The 19,290-nt window shown below is 52.6% G+C and overlaps 1 protein-coding gene across 1 annotated transcript; it reads right to left on the reverse strand.

Annotated features, from left to right (window-relative positions):
* Positions 1-4,280: 4,280 nt before the first annotated feature.
* CE3H7orf26 (chromosome E3 C7orf26 homolog) lies at positions 4,281-18,471 on the reverse strand. The gene is made up of 6 exons (XM_042971899.1): positions 18,038-18,471; positions 17,300-17,521; positions 15,037-15,202; positions 9,882-10,406; positions 8,842-8,881; positions 4,281-5,032 (listed from the first exon to the last, which is right to left on the reverse strand). The coding sequence occupies exons 1-6, from the start codon at positions 18,227-18,229 to the stop codon at positions 4,831-4,833; spliced, it is 1,347 nt and encodes a 448-aa protein (XP_042827833.1). The 5' UTR covers positions 18,230-18,471; the 3' UTR covers positions 4,281-4,830.
* Between the last annotated feature and the right edge of the window lie 819 nt (positions 18,472-19,290).

Genomic DNA, 19,290 nt, shown 5'->3' on the forward strand with positions numbered 1-19,290 from the left:
GTTTATGGCCAGAAGACCAGGACAGTGGCCCCTATGAGCAGGAGTGTGGGAGAAGAATCACCACATGTTTCTTCCTTTTCTCCCTAGTCCTACCCTGAGGCCAGAGCCATTGAGGAACCTCATTGCCATGGTGGGGGAGGGGGCGTGGACACCTAACATCCCGAGAGAAGACCCACTTTCTGGATGGAGGAACGTGGACAAAGGGTCCCTGCTGTGTGAAGAATGATTTGTTTCCCTCTGTCTTTTCTCTCTTCACTCCGGAGGAGGCCCAGTCATAAAGAAAAGTGCCTGCAGCGGGTTTGGGGGCGGGACAGACATTCTTAGAGACTCTCATCTTGCGGAAGAATCTGGAAAAGGGGACCTGGGGAGTGTGGAGGAAATTCCGGAGAGGAGGGAGCTTGGGAATGGGTTCCCCTAATTCTGCGTATCAACGAATACATGTCCCAACGGTGCCTCCATGGGCCGCACTCAGATATGTAGCAAAGTCTTTGAAAACTGAACTGTCATTGGAACCGCTGAACACAGGAGGAAGGGATGTGTGATTCAACCGGGCTGACCACCTGCTTTCAGCAAACAAAAAAGCACCATTCCGATGTTCTCCAGAGAAAGTAACAGGACCCAGTGTCTCAAAAACAAAAATAAACAAAAAGCAGTATTGCAAATGTACAGCCTATGATCCAAAATTACTCAACACACCAAGAACCGGGAAAATGGGACCGATTCACAAGGGAAGAGACAATCCCCATTTACCAGCCCTGAGATGACCCAGATGTTGAAATTATCAAAGAGCCTAAGGCAGCTATATTGTAACTATCCTCCACGAGGGAAAGGTAAATATGCTTGAAATGAATGGAGCATGTTTTCAGCAGATGGACACAAACTGTATAAAAAAGACGACTTTAGAACTTCAAAATAAAAGAACCCAGTATCTGAAATATAAAAACCAAATCACTGAATGGGTTCAGTAACAGAATAGATGACAAATGAAAGAGTCAGTAAGATTGAGGACAGGTAAATATAAATTACAGGGTGAAAAGGATTGAGAAAATAAGGAGCATCAGTGACGTACAGAGCAGTATCAGAATCAGAAGGTTGGACATTCGTGTCATGAGACCCTGATGGAGAGGAGAAACAGATGAGGCAGAGAAAATACCTGAAGAGATAATGACTGGAGACATCCTGAATTTGGTTAAAGACTTACACTTCCGGATTCGAGGGGTGCCTGGGTGGCTCTGTTAGTTGAGCGTCCGACTTCAGCTCAGGTCATGATCTTGCGGTTCGTGGGTTCGAGCCCCGTGTCGGGCTCTGTGCTGACAGCTCAGAGCCTGGAACCTGCTTTGGATTCTGTCTCCTCCTCTCTGCCCCTTCCCTGCTCGCGCTTTGTCTCTCAAAAAATAAAATAAAACATTAAAAAAAAAAATTATGGAGGCCAGAAAACAGTGGAATATTTTAAGATTTTATTTATTTTTTTAACGTTTATTTATTTTTGAGGAGGAGGGGAAGAGAATGAGCAGGGGAGGGTCAGAGAGAGGGGGACAGAGGATCTGAAGTGGGTTCTACGCTGACAGCAGCAAGCCTGATGTGGGGCTCAAACTCACGAAGCATAAGATCATGATCTGAGCTGAAATCAGACGCTGAACCAACTGAGCCACCCAAGCGTCCCAAGGTTTTTTCTACTTTTTTATTAAAAAAAATTTTTTTTAACGTTTATTTATTTTTTGAGAGAGAGTGAGTGAGCAGGGGAGGGGCAGAGAGGGAGAGAGGGAGACCCAGAATCTGAAGCAGGCTCCAGGCTCTGAGCTGTCAGCACAGAGCCCGACGTGGGGCTCGGACCCACAAGCTGTGAGATCATGACCTGAGCCAAAGTCAGACGCTTAACTGACTGAGCCACCCAGGCACCTCCCCACAAAATTTTATGTTTAAGTAGTCTCTACACCCAACATGGGCTGGAACCCACAATTCTTTTTTTTTTTTTACTTAAAAAAATTTTTTTAATGTTTATTTATTTTTGAGAGGGAAAGAGTGTGAGCAGGGGAGGAGTAGAGGGAGGGAGACACAGAATCTGAAGCAGGCTCCAGCCCCTGAGCCGTCAGCACAGAGCCCGACGCAGGGCCCGAATCCACGAACCATGAGATCATGACCTGAGCCGAAGTTGGACGCCCAACGAACTGAGCCACCCAGGTGCCCCTGGAACCCACAATTCTGAGATCAAGAGTCACATGCTCACTGACTAAGCCAGGTGCCCCATCAGTGGAATAACATTTTTAAAGTGCTTAAATAGAAGAAATAATCAAGCCAGGATTCTATGTGGGGCAAAAATACCTTTTAGGGAGGAAGGTGAAGAAAGACATTCTCAGATCAAAGAAGATTAAGAGAATTAATCACTAGCAGACCTGCTCTCAAAGAAATGCTAAAGGGAGGTATTCAGGCAGAAGAGAAATGATACCAGAGGGAAGCTTAGAACTTAAGGAAGCAAGAAAGAGCAACAAAACGATAAATATACAAATAAATGTAATACACGAATTTTCTCCTCTTAAGTTCTTTAAAATACGTATAATGTTGCAGTTAAGTTGTAAGGTTTGTACACTTTGCTCTAAGTGTTAAAATACTCTTAGTAGACCACAGTCTAGTTAGGCACCCGTAATTACAATCCCTAGAGAACCCCCCCCCCAAAAATTAACTAAACTAAAATCCTGAGATATAGCTAAAATATCAACATATAAATTCAAAATGGAATGCTAAGGAATTGAAGTCAATGAAAATCGTGGAGTAAGGGATTCCAAAAGCCAGCCCCTTCATAACAGCAATACAAAATCAACCTTTTTGAATGACTAGCAATGAGCTAAAAGCTTGCAGCATCCCAAGAAGTACCTGTTTAAAAAAATGGCTGATCTTGGTAAGAGCAGTAAACTTTGTGACATCTGACCTTACTCTGCCCTGGGACCAGGCTCTGAAGTAGCCTTGAAAATGGCAGCTGAATTCCTGGGACCAGTGATGAAGTTTTTGGGTTGATGGCGGGGTGGTCCGGAGCCAATGGCCAAGAAAGGATTCTTGAAGACGTCTTTTGTACAAAAAGGTGATTTTATTAAAGCAAGGGGACAGGACTCGTGGGCAGGAAGAGCTGCACTGGGATTGTGACAGGTAACTCATTCTATGCCCTCAGGGTGGGAGGGGGTCAGGGATAGAGTAAGTCTCTAAGGAATTTTGGAAGTTCGAGCCCCGCGTCGGGCTCTGTGCTGACAGCTCGGAGCCTGGAGCCTGCTTCGGATTCTGTGTCTCCCTCTCTCTGCCCCTCTCTCGCTCATGCTCTGTCTCTCTCTGCCTCAAAAATAAAATAAAAACATTTTTTTAAATTATTAAAAAAAAAAACCAAAAAAGCAAAAAACAAAGAAAGAAAAACAGATTCCTGCAGAGGCCTCACTTGCAGGCTGATTCTTACCCACTGGCTGAGCATGGCGGGGAACCCCCGAAAGCCACAGGCTCCTGTGGCTGAGAAAGCACTTGCGGTTGGGGTCCTTTCCAACCAAGGATGGCCCTTAACACGCAGCTGCCTCTCTGGCTCATTGCTCCTTATCTTGAGGGATGCCCCGAACTCCAGACTTGAAAAAACACACACAGGAATTTATTAGGCAATCTGGTTTGGTCTGCTCTCCTGTCATGGCCTCTGGCCAGGAACACAAGGGCAGACAAACCGCAGGGTTACATTTCATCCCACAGGTTAATCTCGGCCCTTTACTGCTCGCTGTTCACTGTGACCCTCTGTCATTCCTCACTTTTAGCCCAGGGCAGTGCAACCTCGTAGTTACCGGGACCTTTCCTTCCCCAAACTAGTAAATGAGAAATCAAAGCTCATACCTTCCATCGCATGCTAGGAAAAAACCAAGGGAAGCAGACAGCCCTGGGGCGCCCCTGCACGGTGGAGGGGACACTATCCTCTGGGTTTCTGTCAAAAGAAGTGCCTAAAATTGTATCCCGTCTTCTCTCCCTGATAACTGTGGACAGGGCATTGCTGCCACTCACGTTTACTAAGTTTGCTGTGTTTTTTTTTAATTTTTTAAATGTTTATTTACTTTAGAGAGAAAGAGAGAGAGAGACAGAGTATAAGCAGGGGAGGTGCAGGGAGAGGGAGACACAGAATCTGAGGCAGGCTCCAGGCTGTCAGCACAGAGCCCACGAACCCTGAGATCATGACCTGAGCTGAAGTCGGACGCTTGATCAACTGAGCCACCCAGGCGCCCCTCACGTTTCCTAAGTTTTAAGAATACATTCCATAAACTCTATAAAACAGTTTAGAAAAAATTTATTTGAACATATGAAAGGAAAATTTAGACCCCAATAAAACAGAGAAGCTCCTCGGCGGTGAGGGCGGCCCTGGCTGGGTCCCCCACCCAGCGTCGAGCTCTCGGAGCTACTGGAGACCCTGGGGACAGGGACCCGCCACATTCACAAGCAGAGAAGCCAAACGGACCTGTAAAGGCTGCTCGTGACACCCGTGCCCGGCCGCTCGGGCTCCCGGCGCATCTGAAATGCCACACAGGCCCTCGGGCTGGCGGAATCGGCACTGGGGACGCCCATCCCACTCGGCACGCCTTCTTCCTTCCATCCATCCGGTCTGGACTCCTGCGACCTCACCAGGGCGGGAGGCACCCGGACTTCCCCACGCCGCGCAGCTTCCGCGCCAAGACAGTCCTGCCGCTGAGGGGCGGGGAGGGGGGGCCGCCGGCTGCCCCCCAAAGGTCCTCTTCTATGGGGTGGCTCCCCCTTTCTCTGGAAGGCTTCCTCCGGCCCCGGCGGAAGGCACACTGCCACTCGGCGGCACGCGGGGCCGGCCTAGCGGATGGGCCTGAACGGGAACGTCATGCCCGAGATGAAGGTGTGGCCCGGGTGCGTGGGCAGCGCGGGGTGGGCGGCGGGGTGGGCCGGCACGGCCCCGTAGCCCAGCGGGGGCGTGTGGATGTGAGGGTAGAAGCCTGGGGGGAGCGCCGCGTGGGGCGCCTGCTGCACCGGGCCCGAGATCACCAGCTGGAGCAGGCTGCAAATACAAGGACAAGGGTTAGGTGTGCGGCGGCTGGGCGGGCCCGTCCACTCGTGGATGTGCTGCGGCCGGGAAGGACAGAAGGCCTGGATCGGCGGTGGCCTCGCGCGAGCGCCAGGAGGGGCACCAGCTGCAGGTCCAGAGCCTGCACGTTTCCGGGCATGGAGATCTGTGAACACGCGTTGCATGGGGGCGGCTTGTGGCTGGGGAACAGCGGCAGGAGAAGTGACCTGGAGGTGGCAGGACTGAGACGGAGACACCCCCCCCCCCCCAACCCAGGAGAGGATCCTGTGGCATCGCATCGGAGAAACCACAAAGTGGGTGCCGGAGGTGGGACGGCGAGAAGACTGCGGAGGGAGGGTCTGCACGAGGCTTACAGTCCCCAGGAGCTCTGGGCACAACCTCAGTGTCTGTGGCCTGGGGACTCCCACATCCGGTTCAGCCCCAAGTGTACACTTAGGAGGATCGTGACCAAGGCCCGATGGCACGAAGGACGGCGGGCCACAGAGTCATGCGTAGTGACTGAGTCTCCGCTGAATTCCAAGCACAGCCACTAGAAAGCAGGTCTTTCATAGACTCCGCCCTAAATAGGGTAGGCCCCGCCCCCACGATGGCCCTGCCCCTGGGATGGCCCAGGCCGGGACCCAGCCCTTTCCCACCTTCAGGGGCCACCTCCCCCACCCCCACCAGGAGGCTCCAACCCTCCTGCTCACTTGCTCCTTCACTCCGGGGTGACAGCCACACTCCAGCCCTACTCTTCATACCCCATCACTCCTTCCCCAACACCCTCCTGCCCACCACCGCCCCAAGCCCCAGGTGCCCCGCACCTTCTCCGCCCTGTGCTCTCCTCTCTGTGGTTCGGGACATCCATGGCCTGGGTCTCCCTCCTGGAATCCCCTTCAGTTTCCAGTGTTGGTCCCTTCTGGATCTCCCTGAAGAGTTCCCTCTGATCAGTCCTATCTTCGCCACCCCACATTCCCTCCCAGAGAGACCAGCAAAGATTGCTAACTTTCCCACATCAGGAGCTTCCAGGCCTTAGCCTGCCCACACCCTGCAGTTAGCACCAAATACCCAATCACCCACCCAGTTAACGCCGGAATCAGAGAAGCTTCTCTGGCCCTCTCCTCTTCAGGACGGAGGCCTCCTTCCCCAGCCTGGCCTCTCCCCTCTCTCCCCTGGCCTCTGCGTGGGACAGACTGGCTCTGCTCTCGCTTTCCCAGCTACACCCCAAGGCCATGCCTCAACTGGGTTCTGTGTCTGCAGTGTCTACACCGGCCTCTCCACATCATCAACCATTCACACTCAGGACTTCCTTATCTCTCCCTCACACTGCCCTGCTGGGTCCAGGAGCAACCCCAGGCCACCCTGCCCTGGCTACTGTCAGCCAGCTACCTGGAGCTCTGACAGGTGGGGGCTAAGTCGTCTGCAGACTGGCCGTCACTGCCGCTCCCCCTGTCCACCCCCCCACCCCCGGTATAAAGTCTGGTGCCCAGAGCCCACGGGAGGAGCTCAGAAAGTAAGCCAAGGTCAGGAAAAAAGCTGGTGCCTGGCCCGAAGCTCTTCTGAGCCCCTTTTCATTTATGTTACTATTTTTTTTATAACTCGGGGTGAGGAATTCAATCAAAATAAGCAAACAAATAAATCTAAGGAGGGTGTTACAGGGGCAAAATTTAGGTCATACATTCGTTTGAACCTGCATACTGTGCCAGAGATAAAATGGGTTTCAAGAAGTTTCCAGTCTATTCAGAAAGACAACAGAAAAAAGACTATCACAAGTCAAAGAAAGTTTCCAAGTGACTACAAGTCCTCTGCGTGCATCGGTGCCAGGCTGCCCGTCCGGTATGTGCCAGGAGGGCAGGGCCTAGCGCCGGCTGTTAAGTTCCACCGGGGTTCCAATGGGGACCTCTAGCGATAATGCTGAGGTGATAAGGGATTTAAACCCTGTCATCATTTTAATGCCCTAAAAACATTAGATATGAAATAAGAGCTGTGCACAAAGAAGAGAAATACTACAACGGGATTATTGGAAGAGGCGCAGGAAGATACCTATTCATACAAACAACGTCTTCAGATGCCAGGGAATTTTCCTACACCCAGGGGTGGGGGTGGGGGCAAGAAAGGAACAGTATGGGCTCTTGAGGGAAAGGTGGCCCTCTGGACAGCTGTCCATGCTGTTGACAGAGTATCTCAAGCAGGACGGTTCTACTTCACCAGGAGCCATCGCACTCCACCAATACGATACTCAGATATACTCGGTTTTCGGATCTACCCAGACACCTGACGGAAGCCGCCCCTCGCTGCAGGGTCTGACACGGAGTCCCCAACCACACACGGGGACGCAGACCTCAGGCTGCAACCACTCTCGCCATCAGCCCGCGAGCTGGCCTTTGGCCGATCCCGGTTACTGGTCTGCCACATGTGCCCAGGCGCACCGGCCCTGGCGGCGATGGCGGGCCAGGCCCTGGGCAGCCGTGAGCACAGGCGGCGGGTTCGCGCACCCTCCATCCACACTGCCTACCAACGCCAGCCCTGGAGCCCCGGCCCCTGACGATCTAAAGAAAGAAGAGTGTTAGTAATCCTACCGGCTTCACTGACTCTTTTCTGTCCCTGTGCACACTGCCGCGGTGGCGGGAGTTCTGCCTTCAACTGTAACATTTCCTCACCAGGACGCCAGAATTACTCTTTTCAGTGGATACATGATTTCTGCCCTTCTGATGTATCACTACTAATTTACTAGGGATCCCCGTGCTTTGGGACTGTTAGGTTGCTTCCAGCTTTTTGCTACTAGTGATGCTGTATTTGCATGAAACAGTTTTGCACCCTTGGCTTCTGCTTCTTAGAGTCAGTGAAACTAATCACATCAAGCGACATGCCTGAGTATAACAGTAAGAGCAACAGCAGCTAATACTTCTTAGATACTTGGTACACACCAAGGCCTGTTCCAAGCACTGAGTTTTTACTCTAATCTTCGCAAAAATCCTACCTCAGGGGCGGGGCAGGAGAGGTGAGGGGAGCAGACAAGAGGCAGGTACTGTTATTTTTTTGATTTTACATCAAAACAAGGCAGTGGGAGATAAGGAACTTGCCGAAGGTCATTCAGACAGCAAGCAGCAGCCTGGACTCTCCCCCAGAAGCTGTGACCACACAGCTCCCGCTCCTCACCTCTGTCATCGCCACTACCCCCAAATCATGACAATAGCCACCATTTACGGGCAGATTCCCACGAGCCAGGGACTCGGCCTGGAAGTTTACAAGCACCAACACATTTGATCCTTCCTCCAACCCCAGGCACAGGCGAATTACCCGCCCCCTCCCCAGGCCAACTTTACAGAGGAGGAAACGGAGGCTCAGAAACAGGTGAAGGGAATGCCCGAGCAGCACAGAAAACCAGTTAGACCCATGCTCAGAACCCAGTCAGTGCCATCCATCGACAAGGCCTAACTGCCACGCTGTGCCCTAGGCCAGGGCTCTGAAGTGTTTCCCAGAGGGCCGCGCAACCCACAATACCACCAACAACACGCGCATGGACGCCGGGAGTCACCACAAAACACGTGCGCTAATTTAAGCGAGCGGTAAATGGCTCCGAGCTTGCTCAGGTTTCTTTCCTGGACTCCCAGGCAAGGTGGTTGCATCTCCTCGAGTTGCTCTCTCACGTGGGTTATGCTATCTCACTCCCCACTTATCATCGGGTCCTTTGGCAGCTCCCTACACACGGAAGCCAGGAAGCTGGCTGTCCTATCCAGGAAGCCAGGACAAGATGTCCAGCCCGCCCCCGCCCAGCTAGAATTATTTGAGAGGGCACTTACTTATTATGGGGCAGCCTGGAGCACAGGGTTCTCAGGTCATCTGAAATCAAGGAGACGCATGATCAGGAACAGACTGGAGACAACAAGGTGAAATGTTCACTGAGTTCTTTTCAAGGACACCGGTAAGATAGCAATAGTGCCTGTACTGCCTTTTCCCATCACCACTCAGAAACTGTAGTCTCTCGGGGCGCCTGAGCGGCTCAGTTGATTAAGTGGCCAACTCATGGTTTCAGCTCAGGTCAATCTCACGGCCTCGTGGGTTTGAGCCCTGCATCAGGCTCTGCGCTGGCAGCACAGAACCTACTTGGGATTCTCTCTTTCTCCACTCTCTCTGCCCGTCCCCAACTAACTCATGCGGTCTCTGTCTCTCTCAAAACAAACTTAAAACAAAACAAAACAAAAAAAACCCTGCGTTCTCTCTTCCTTCAATTCTTGCTTTAACAATGAGGCCCCCAAAAGAGTACATGCCTCAGGAGAAGGGGCAGGTCTACTGGCAATCTGGCAGGTGGCTAGGAAAGGCTCCAGTGGCAAGGCTCTCACTGAGCAGAGCAGATGGCCCAGGTGTCCCAAGAGTGCCGAGTGGGAAAGGTATCACATGAGCGCCAGCTGGGGCCACAGGCCACTTCTGTAAGCCCACAGTCACTAAACAAGCACAAGTTCTACGAGACACTGGGAGAGGCCAGCACCGCAGTGGAGAATCAGGGACTTGGATGCAGGTGAAGGGAATGTTTTGCGCACTTGAACCTGTGCACCGTGGTAGGTAATGTATGCCTCAATAAAAAAAGGACGCAGGAAAAGAAAGGGTTCTCTGTGAGGAGAGACGGTGAGGGATCATCCTCACTCCCAAAGGGTCCCTGCTCCTGGGCAAAGCGGCCAGGAGACACTCAGACATCACAGTCAGTGTTCTACCTGGGGAAGATGTGCAACTTTGCCCTCGTCCCTCACGCTACGAGGAGAGAAGCTGTGAAGGGGCAGAGAGCAGCACCGGTCCAGGAGTCCCTATTTTCCTTCCAGGAGGGTCCGGGCGAGGGAGTCCTCACCTCTCGTGCACAGCAGGGCCCCGGAGGCCATGGCCACCTGCAGGGCCTGCGCCAGCCGGTCCAGAGAGAGCTCGATCTCCTGGGAGGCGTTTAGGGGGTTCAGTTCATCCGCCAACCTGTTGATCTCCTCCACCAGTGGGACCATGTGGTCAAACAGGACGAGCCCCAGGCGCCCATAAAGATTCTTCTCGGTTAAGTGCACCTGCAGCATCATGAGGACCTGGAGGACGTTGAGGTGGAGTTTCGAGTACAGGAGGTGGGGGTCTCTGTCCATCCCTCCCGAGTCCTTTGTAACTTTGGTGGCGACGTGCCCGTTGGACAAGGAGGGCTTCTTCTTCCGTTTATAAGCCAGAGGGGCCTTCACACACCAGCGGATCAATCCAGTGAGCGGCGTGAGCTCTAAAAATCCTATTGGGAGGTTGGCGGCAATCGGGGTATTTAAAAAAGTGATGAGAATCAACCTCGGGTCCTCAAAAATCCAGCTGACAATCATCTCGAGCAAGTCCAACGGTGGGATGAGGTCATCTGCCAACAAAGAAGCCGTAAGTCAGGTGGGTGTGCGGCCCCAGTGACGTAAACGGATGGCGGGAGACGGACCCCGAAGTGCACACAGCTCAGCAGCACCTGACGTTCACACTACGTGCTCCGCCTACCTATTTTCTGTCCCCTTTCCCAGAACGTCCCCTCCGTGAGGGCTGAGACCCTTGTCCCGGCCAATGTTTAGCCCCGGAGCCAGGACTGTCTGGCCACAGTGAGGTTCAAAAAAATATCTGTTAAATCGACACTTCCCTAGAACTCCTCCAATGCCCTGAAGTTCATCCCATGGGTCAATGTAAATACATCTGCACACTCTTTATGTCCCAAACTACCGCCAGACCCCCATCCCTTCCCGGAGAGTAGCTTTTGTCTCCTGTGACGGCTACAGTGGCCTTCACAGAACAGTTCAGAGTGCGGTCTGTGGTCACTCAGCTACCAAGAGCCATCCCAGCCCCAAATCTGGAATCTTTGTCTAAGCAAAGCCTGACCTGCCATGACCCTGGAGACCCTGCACGTTCCATAGCCTAGACAGAGAAGAGCAATAAAAATAAATGTTGACATTCCTTCTGGTTTTGCGATGGGCCAGGCACTGTTCTAAATCCTTTACACAGATTAACTCACTCCTCAAACAAGCCACCTATTATAGAACGGATGAGGAAATTGAGGCACGACGATGTTAAGTCACTTCCCCAGGACTCACTAAAAGTATGAGGTCAGGGGCGCCTGGGTGGCTCAGTTGGTTTAAGTGTCCGACTCTGGCTCAGGACATGATCTTGTAGTTCATGAGTTGGAGCACTATGTCAGGCTCTGTGCTGACAGCTCGAAGCCTAGACCCTGCTTCGGATTCTGTGTCTCCCTCTCTCTCTGCCCATCTCTGGCTCACACACTGTCTCTTTCTCTCAAAAATAAATAAACCTTAAAAAGTTAAAAAAAAAAAATGAGTATGGGGTGCCTGGGTGGCTCAGTCGGTTGAGCATCCGACTTTGGTTCAGGTCATGCTCTCACGGTTCGTGAGTTCGAGCCCCATGTCGGGCTCTGTGCCGACAGCTCAGAGCCTGGAGCCTACTTTGGATTCCGTGTCTCCCTCTCTCTCTGCCCCTAACCCACTTGCATTCTATCTCTGTCTCTCCCAAAAATAAATAAACATTAAAAAAAAAATTAAGTATCACAGACCAAGGATGATGAATAATCAAATTCTGTGTACCTGAGGTCCATTAAAAAAAAAAAAAAAAAGCTTTGGGGAGCCTGGGTGGCTCAGTCAGTCAAGCGTCTGACTTCAGCTCAGGTCATGATCTCACAGTTTGTGAGTTCGAGCCCCGCATCAGGCTCTGTGCTGACAGCTCAGAGCCTGGGGTCTGCTTCAGATTCTGTGTCTCCCTCTCTCTCTCTGCCCCTCCCCCACTCGCACACTCTGTCTTTCTCTCTCTCTCAAAAATAAATAAATATTTTTTAAAAAGTTTTTCAGTATGAGGCCAGCCCAGATCCGGCTTCAGGTGGCCTGGCTCTTAACCAGCTGGCCGCACTGCCATCCTGGGGCTGGTGCACAAAGCCCTGGGGTCGTCTGCGAGCACGGGAGTGGGTGTCCGGCCTCCTGTCTCTGGGGCTGTCGAGCCCTCAGCTGGAGGAGCGCTAAAGATGACAGAAGCCCGTCCAGGACGCTGAGGCCGGAGCCGAGCACGAGACAGGAGAGCGTGGGGCGAGCGAGACACGTGTGCGTGGAGGCTCCAGCTGCTCTTTCTCAAGGGACCGGGGCTTTCTTCCCTGAGATCATGCCTTCTGCTCTGCAGTTAAACTGTGCCCTGCCCTTCCGTCATGAAATGTCGTCCGCAGCCTTTACTTGGCAAAATGTGTGTGTGTGGGGGGGGGGGAGGGGGACCCTGTGTGTGGCCCCTTTATCACCCCTGAGAGGGAACGCCAATTTCACACCTTCTTGTCCGGCACGCCACCCCTCCTGCCCGACACACACACACACACACACACACACACACACGCTGAGGCACCTCTGAGAGCCTGAGGGAGGTGTGTGTGACCCGCGTGTGCAGTGTGTGTGTGGACTCGAGCGAACCGTCCTACTCAGAGACCCAGCTTGTCTGCACCATCCGGGCAAGACAAGGTTCCGTCTCCTTAGGGGAGTTTCTTCCATCCTGTGGGCTGGAAGGCACAGACTCCCCAGGAAGGCTCCCAAGAGCGACAGCGGTCACCATTCTGACCGGGGACTCCAGGTCCACCCGCCAGGGCCACCGCGCCACTGCTGGGTGCCCGGCGACCTCCCTATGTCCAGACTCACCAGGCGGTATACGTTAGAAATGTACAGCTTTTTGTACGTCAATCATACCCCCATAAGGCAGTTGTAAAAAAACCCAAAAATCGCTGACATATCAGACTGGCAAACTGGCTTAAGAGAAAAATACCATGTCTCACGTCCATTCTAGAACACTGGCGGTATTCTCTGAACGTTGCCTCCTTTTCCACGCTAATCTGTTCCCAGTGTTAAGGTCAATTTCCGTCCTTGATGGCGTGGAATCACTGATCAACCGGGAAGCTACACAAAGGGTTGAATTAAATCATTCCTATGGGAAAACTAAGGGCCCGACTACTGTTCCCAGCTATCCAACGCTCTGAGGAAGCCTCTGCAGGAGAGCGCCAGGGAGAATCCCACTCCAGCCGCAGGGCACCGCTCACAAGACCTGCCCTAGTCCCAGGGGCACGCTGCCGTGACAGAAAAGGCAGAAAGCGCATGTGACCACGATACGCATGTCAACGTCCACACTACGTCCACGCGAGCTTTCTCAAGAGAACGGAAAAGCTGAACAGCAAGGGGGGCGGAAATAAAGGTCCAAGTATATACTGAGGGTGCTGCTGGGCTGTACAGAAGCAGAAATGTCGTTGAAGGCTCTCCAGCTGCTGGTTTAGGCTTCAGACCAGAAGAGGAGACTGTTGGTCGGCCCGGAGGGCAAAGGAGGAGGAACCTGAAGCAGAAAAGCAGGCTTTTCTGCAGAAAAACTGCTCACCAGGATGAGGTCCAAAACTTTCCCATGTGGAAACCCAGGGCCGCAGCCCCTGTCCAGGGGCTCGCATGAGCCATAGGGGTCACGCAAGGACAGAGCCCCGTTTGCTCCACAAAGCCCTGTTTGTCAACCCGTGTTCCCCGGAAGTCACCCCTGGGGAGGAAAGAAGGCAGCAGAGCCCAGTGAGTGTGGGTCTGAGACTCCCACTCCAGCTCAACCGGAGAGGTTGATACTGGTTTTCTTGATTTGGAGTCTGCAGAAAATGATTGGACCAGAGGGCTCTGACGCTGGGCGGGGACAGGGCACACGGGCTCCTCCCAGTTGAAGTCAAATGCCATCTACTGGCTGCCCGGAGAACTTCACCCGACATCTCCCTGAGGAAGCCTCAGGAACCTCACAACAGAAGCGGCACGCGAGCCTCCTCATGCAACAGGCTGAGAACACGTCACCACCTCGGTGGGACTGTTGCCAAAAATGTTGAACTCGAATCTTGCACAAGGAAACGACCAGATAAATCTAAATTGAGGGATATTCTGCAGAACAACAGGTCTGAGCTCTAACAAAACATCAGTGTCAGGGGGCACCTGGGTGGCTCGGTCGGTTAAGCGTCCGACTTTGGCTCAGGTCATGATCTCGCGGTTTGTGAGTTTGAGCCCCACGTCGGGCTGCGTGCTGACAGCTCAGAGCCTGGAGCCTGCTTCGGATTCTGTGCCTCCCTCTCTCTCTACCCCTCCCCTGCTTGTACTCTGTCTCTCAAAAATGAATAAATGTTAAAAAAAAAAAAAAAAGCCAACGTCAAAGAGACTCTTTAAAATGCTTCATCTGTTCAAGATTTGAAAGGGCCAAAATGACGTAACAGCCATGTATAATGTATGATCCCTGATGGAATCCTGAATTCTCCGGACCTCTGGGGGGATGGGGGAGAGGTTATTATTGAGATGACCAAGGAAATCTGAATATAGGCTATATAAGAGAAAATACTGTTCCCTCAATATTTAGTTTCTTAGGCGTGATAACAGTATCTTGGTTAAGTAAGGGAACGTTCTTGTTCCTGGGAGAAAGATACATATTTAAGGACTTAGTACAAGACGTTAGTAACAAACCCTCAAAAGTTCAGGAAAAACCAGTACTTGTGAGTGAGTGTGAGAGAGGGGCAGAGAAAGAGAGGAAGAAAGGAGGAGAGAAACATGGCAAATGTTAACAGGTGGTGAACCCAGGCGGGAGTCTTACAACTTACAATAATCTTGTAACTTTCCCGAAGTTTTGTTATGTTTCAAAATAACAGTGAGGGATAACGAAGCAAATCCTGCCTGGGGAGAAAGCCATGACTTCCCCAGACATCTGACCCTAGCGTTTTTTAGGCCGTCTGCCCCTCGGACCATTCCGAACCAGGCAAGAGGGAATGACTACGGAACGCTCCCCGCTAGCAAGTTCCAGAAGTCAGGGTGGCCCACTTCCTTCACTTTCAGCCAAAAATAAAACACACATTTCAGAAGGAAACAAACAAAAACGCCAAAGCATTCACTAGACATTTTACCTGGGTGTTTGAGGGGACACGAAAGTGGCCAAGAACTGAACTTGTTGAGAGCAACAAGCTGTTTAAGGTTTACCTGACGACAGGTCATAGAGCGCAGTGACGGACGTGATGAACTGGCAGCAGAAGCGAGGGCTGGCACTGAATATCTGCTTCAGCGTCTGCACGGATCCGGGCACCAGACAGCAGTAGTCGTCCACCAGGGCCCTGGCTAACCTCACGCAGTAGACCACCGGCGTCCGCTGGAAAGAAGCCACAGTCCACGTGACTACAGGTGTCGTGAGCTGGGAGGCTACAACCACGTACACACGGGAAAGACCCCCCAGAACGGGCACATCCACTTCCCAGAGGAGATAAAGATGTTCACAGCTAACTGCGAAGCAGGGCTTGGCAAGCAAAAGCCCACGGACCAAATCCATCCTGTCCCCGGTTTTTGTAAGTCAGAGACGTGTATCTGCTCATCTGCTTGCCTGTTGTGTAAGGCAGCTCCTATGCTACCAGGACAGAGTTGAGTGGTTGTGAAACACTCTGTGTGATCGCAGAGCCTCAACTATTTCCTGTCTTGCCCTTTACACAAAAGGCCTGCTGACCCCTGCTTTGAAGTGCAGTTAGTGAAGATCACCTCGGACTTCTGAGGAGGAAATGACAACTTTTGGGACCTGACAGGTAAGACTCCAAAGGCAGAAATGAACGGTGGCTACCACTTTGAGGAGCTTGAGGAGAGTTTGTGAGCTATCATGTGATTTAGAGCAGTGCTGTCTCACTTTCTCTTACAATCCTATCCTTATGGGTTCCCGTGATTCTTTCAAATCCTGTATCACCAGCCTCTCCCGCCTTTTTCCTTCCCACTCAGAGGCCGATGTGTAGCTAGGGCCACGTTCAACAGCTGCTCAGGATGTTCTAGTTCCAAGGGCCAACTGTGGCCTACAGGGGAAACTGCAAGGAGAGAGCGTGCCAGATTGTTCCCTCAGGCTGAAATTTGCCCCCACAACCTCAAACCGGCCAACCCTACCTTCCCTAGCAGGGAGTGGTAGCCACTCACCCCTGGGGGTGGAGGGTTGGTGGTGGTGACGATCCCTGACTCAAGCCACCAAGACCCTGCCATTGACATCTGCTTTTATTTTGCCAAAAAACCAGCACAATAGCATCAGGAGAGATAAATGGGAAATTATGTAATGAATTACAGGGGGCTAAGCCTGACTTCACTAAGTTACCAAGGGATAGAGGTAATTGTGAGATTAAATACAGCACACACCATCAGTTCAGATTCCCCAGAAGTCAGACTGGTGAGAATGAACGTATAGATTCCACTGAAGCTTACCTGTGTGCTACAGAGACCACTATATATATGTTTCTAACCAAATTCTGAGGATAAACAGATTTCAAGCAAAACATCTACATAAACTGGGAAGGGGGAAACAACCCCAAATGATTTCAAATACTTGAGAATTAAGCAGGTCTGTGAAACTGAACGTGGTAAATTCTGTTAGCTTAATAGAGAATCGTGTTAAGCAAAGTTCTGATTAATAATTACTCTAGGGGCACCTGGGTGGCTTAGTCAGTTAAGTGTCCAACTTTGGCTCAGGTCATGATCTCACGGTTCATGGGCTCAAGCCCCACATCAGGCTCTGTGCTGACAGCTCAGAGCCTGGAGCCTGGTTTGGATTCTGTGTCTCCCTCTCTCCCTGCCCCTGCCCAGCTTGTGCTCTGTCTCTGCCTCTCAGAAACAAATAAATGTTAAAAATTTTTTTAAAGAATTACTCTAAGTAGATTATCAGTTTCTGAAAGACTCTTGAGTAACAAAACGCAAAACAAAATGAATCTTTCAAAGTACCAGCTAACACAAAATCTATTGTAAATACACATCTTTTCCTTTGATATTTAAAAACGGCTGTTCTGTCCATATCCATTGGGAGAGCCATCATCTTTGCAATGTCACCCTGGAACAATGCAAAACAAGTTACGTGCTTACTGACCCGAGTGTATAATTTAACTTATAATGACCTTTAAACAAACAAAAAATCCTACCTTGGAGGCTACATGTGTAGCTGTTTTCAGAATACTAACTTACCATATTCAACTAAGGAAAATGATTTTTCACTTGTTCTGAAGATGGAACTTTTTTTTCTTCTCAAATCCATTTATCACTCCAAACTATTATTTTCTCAAGAAGGGATACTACCTGTCTATAAACATAGGAGGAGGCTATCAGCGTGCCGGGTAGCAACACGGAGGAGATAACATATAGAAAAGGCCTCTCCTGAAATCCAAACAAGGGAAAATTCCTGACACTAAACTCCTCTTCAGAGGCTCTCAGAAGGCTCTCTCTAGAGAAGTACCTGGAGCCAGGAGGCTGCACACTCCAACACTGGGATCCGACAAACAGCCACCGCCATGGACACCAGTTTTCCCAACAAGCTCATCCGGCTGTCATCAGCCTTGTTCCCTTGGGGGCTGAAAAGGGATGAGAAAATAATCTGCCGGACAGAGTCCTTGGTTTGCTCCTGGAAATAATTGCACATGATTTCAAGAAGTTGGAGCTCCTGAAGTGAATTCAACCTCTGTAAAACAAATCCAAGAAAAACGATAAAAAATTTAGCTTCAACAGATGCGTTAATTCGTAGAGTTAAGAAAACAGGAAAAATACTATTCCCCACCCCACCCCCACCCCCCCGCCCAGGGGAACTGTTCACCCCTCTAAAGGCCAGGTCCCAGGGGGCAGAACTCTGTTAATCTCGGGAAACGTCACTATACAGAATCGTACATCATCCTGGGTGGACTCAGGATGACCTACAGCGGTTTAAGACTCTCGGTTACGGGCCTTCAACGTCTCTCCCTGTAGCACTACTGACACCTGGCTGTCGCACGCCCCGCAAAACAGGCACACGGCTGAGCAATGCTCAGGACGCCAGAGAAGGTGGATCTGGGCTGCTGTAAAGGAGCACGGCCAAGGGCGAGAACGGAGCCTGAGATAGCAAGCGGGTCTGCGGTTTGGCAAATGCTTGCCACCTCGAGAGGCGGAAAAGGAGCGGGAGTTTCCTCGTCGCGGACGCGGGCATCCCGGCCGCCCGCCGCACCTTGGGCTGCGCGCCGCGCTCCTTGGGCACCTGGAACACGAACTCCTCGAGCAGCTCCACGGGGCCCTTGTCCACGATGGGCAGCGGCGCGCTCTGCAGCTGGCTGCTGAAGTAGATGTCCAGGTGGTACAGCACCTCCTTGGCGGCGCTCAGCGCGTCGCGGCGCAGCAGCGAGTGGCGGATGTCGCTCATGGTGCGGCCGCCGCGGCCCGGGGCGTCCAGAGCGCGTCCGCACTTCCGCCCCGGGCCCCGCGGGCGCGCCCGCCGCCGCCGAGACAAAGAGGCCGCGACACGACCTCTGCCCGCCGACCCCGGCGCCCGCCCGTCCGCCGCTCCCGCTCCGTCCTGCTCAGGGGGCCATCGCCGCCGCCGGCCAGCAGGCGCCCGGCTGTGCGACTGCGGCGCCACCGAGGGCAGCGGGAGCCCGACGCCGCGGGGCCGAACGGCGGCGGAATGCCGAGCGCGGCGACGGCGGCCCGCAGGGGCCAAGCGCGGGCCGCGGCGAGGCCCGGGCTCTCGGGAGGGCGCCACCTGGCGGCTCGGCCGGCCCGCGCGGAGGTACGCCCCGCCCCTCAGGCCCCGCCCCCGGGCCCCGCGACCGCCCGTGGGTCCTGCAGGGGCTCGCCGGGCCGCCGCACCCGCCACTGAACGCTCATTGGACTTTGCGCTCCACTCGCCCGCGCGCAAGACGAGAAGTTCCCCTTGCTTCCTCTGCGCGGCGCTCAAAGCCTACTGGATTGGATTTGACCGCGCTTTCCCACCTGTAAGGTAGGCCGGTGTGCTGAGCCGTAGCTCAGGCCTTGGCAGTTCATTGTAAAGATTACGTCTACTCCGGAACTCTTGGCGCTGCAGTGACAAATGATGCCCCCTTACCCCTGGCCTCCAGCTTCTAGTCCCAAGTCCTCTTCCCCAGTCCCCTCTTCCCAATCCCCAATCCTGAGCAGCCTGGCCATGGGAATCTTCCGTATTCTGCTCCTGAAAACCCTCCCCTCCAAAACCCCCTCAGCACTTTCTATGAAACTCTTGCGCATTCATCTCTTTGCACTGAATTAACGGGACAGTGGAGGGGTGGGGGGTGATAGTTTGGAATTTTAAAAATAGGGCAGAGGTGGCTCAGTCGGTTAAGCGTGGAACTTCGGCTCAGGTCACGATCTCACCGCTGGTCGCTTCATGCCCCGCCTCTGGCTCTGTGTTGACAGCTCAGGGCCTGGAGCCTGCTTAGAATTGTGTCTCCCTCGCTCTCTGCCCCTCCC

Source organism: Panthera tigris, chromosome E3, assembly GCF_018350195.1.
Source record: "Panthera tigris isolate Pti1 chromosome E3, P.tigris_Pti1_mat1.1, whole genome shotgun sequence".
NCBI lineage: Eukaryota > Metazoa > Chordata > Mammalia > Carnivora > Felidae > Panthera > Panthera tigris.

Bases quoted from the DNA above. Each gene is read 5' to 3' on its own strand.
- CE3H7orf26 (XM_042971899.1), bottom strand. From the start codon at position 18,229: ATGAGCGACATCCGCCACTCGCTGCTGCGCCGCGACGCGCTGAGCGCC. The intron at 17,522-18,037 runs GTGCGGCGGGCG...TTTGTTTTACAG, and splicing joins AGCGCGGCGCGCAGCCCAAG to AGGTTGAATTCACTTCAGGA. The intron at 5,033-8,841 runs GTAAGTGCCCTC...TTGTATTTGCAG, and splicing joins TCCAGGCTGCCCCATAATAA to CCTGCTCCAGCTGGTGATCT.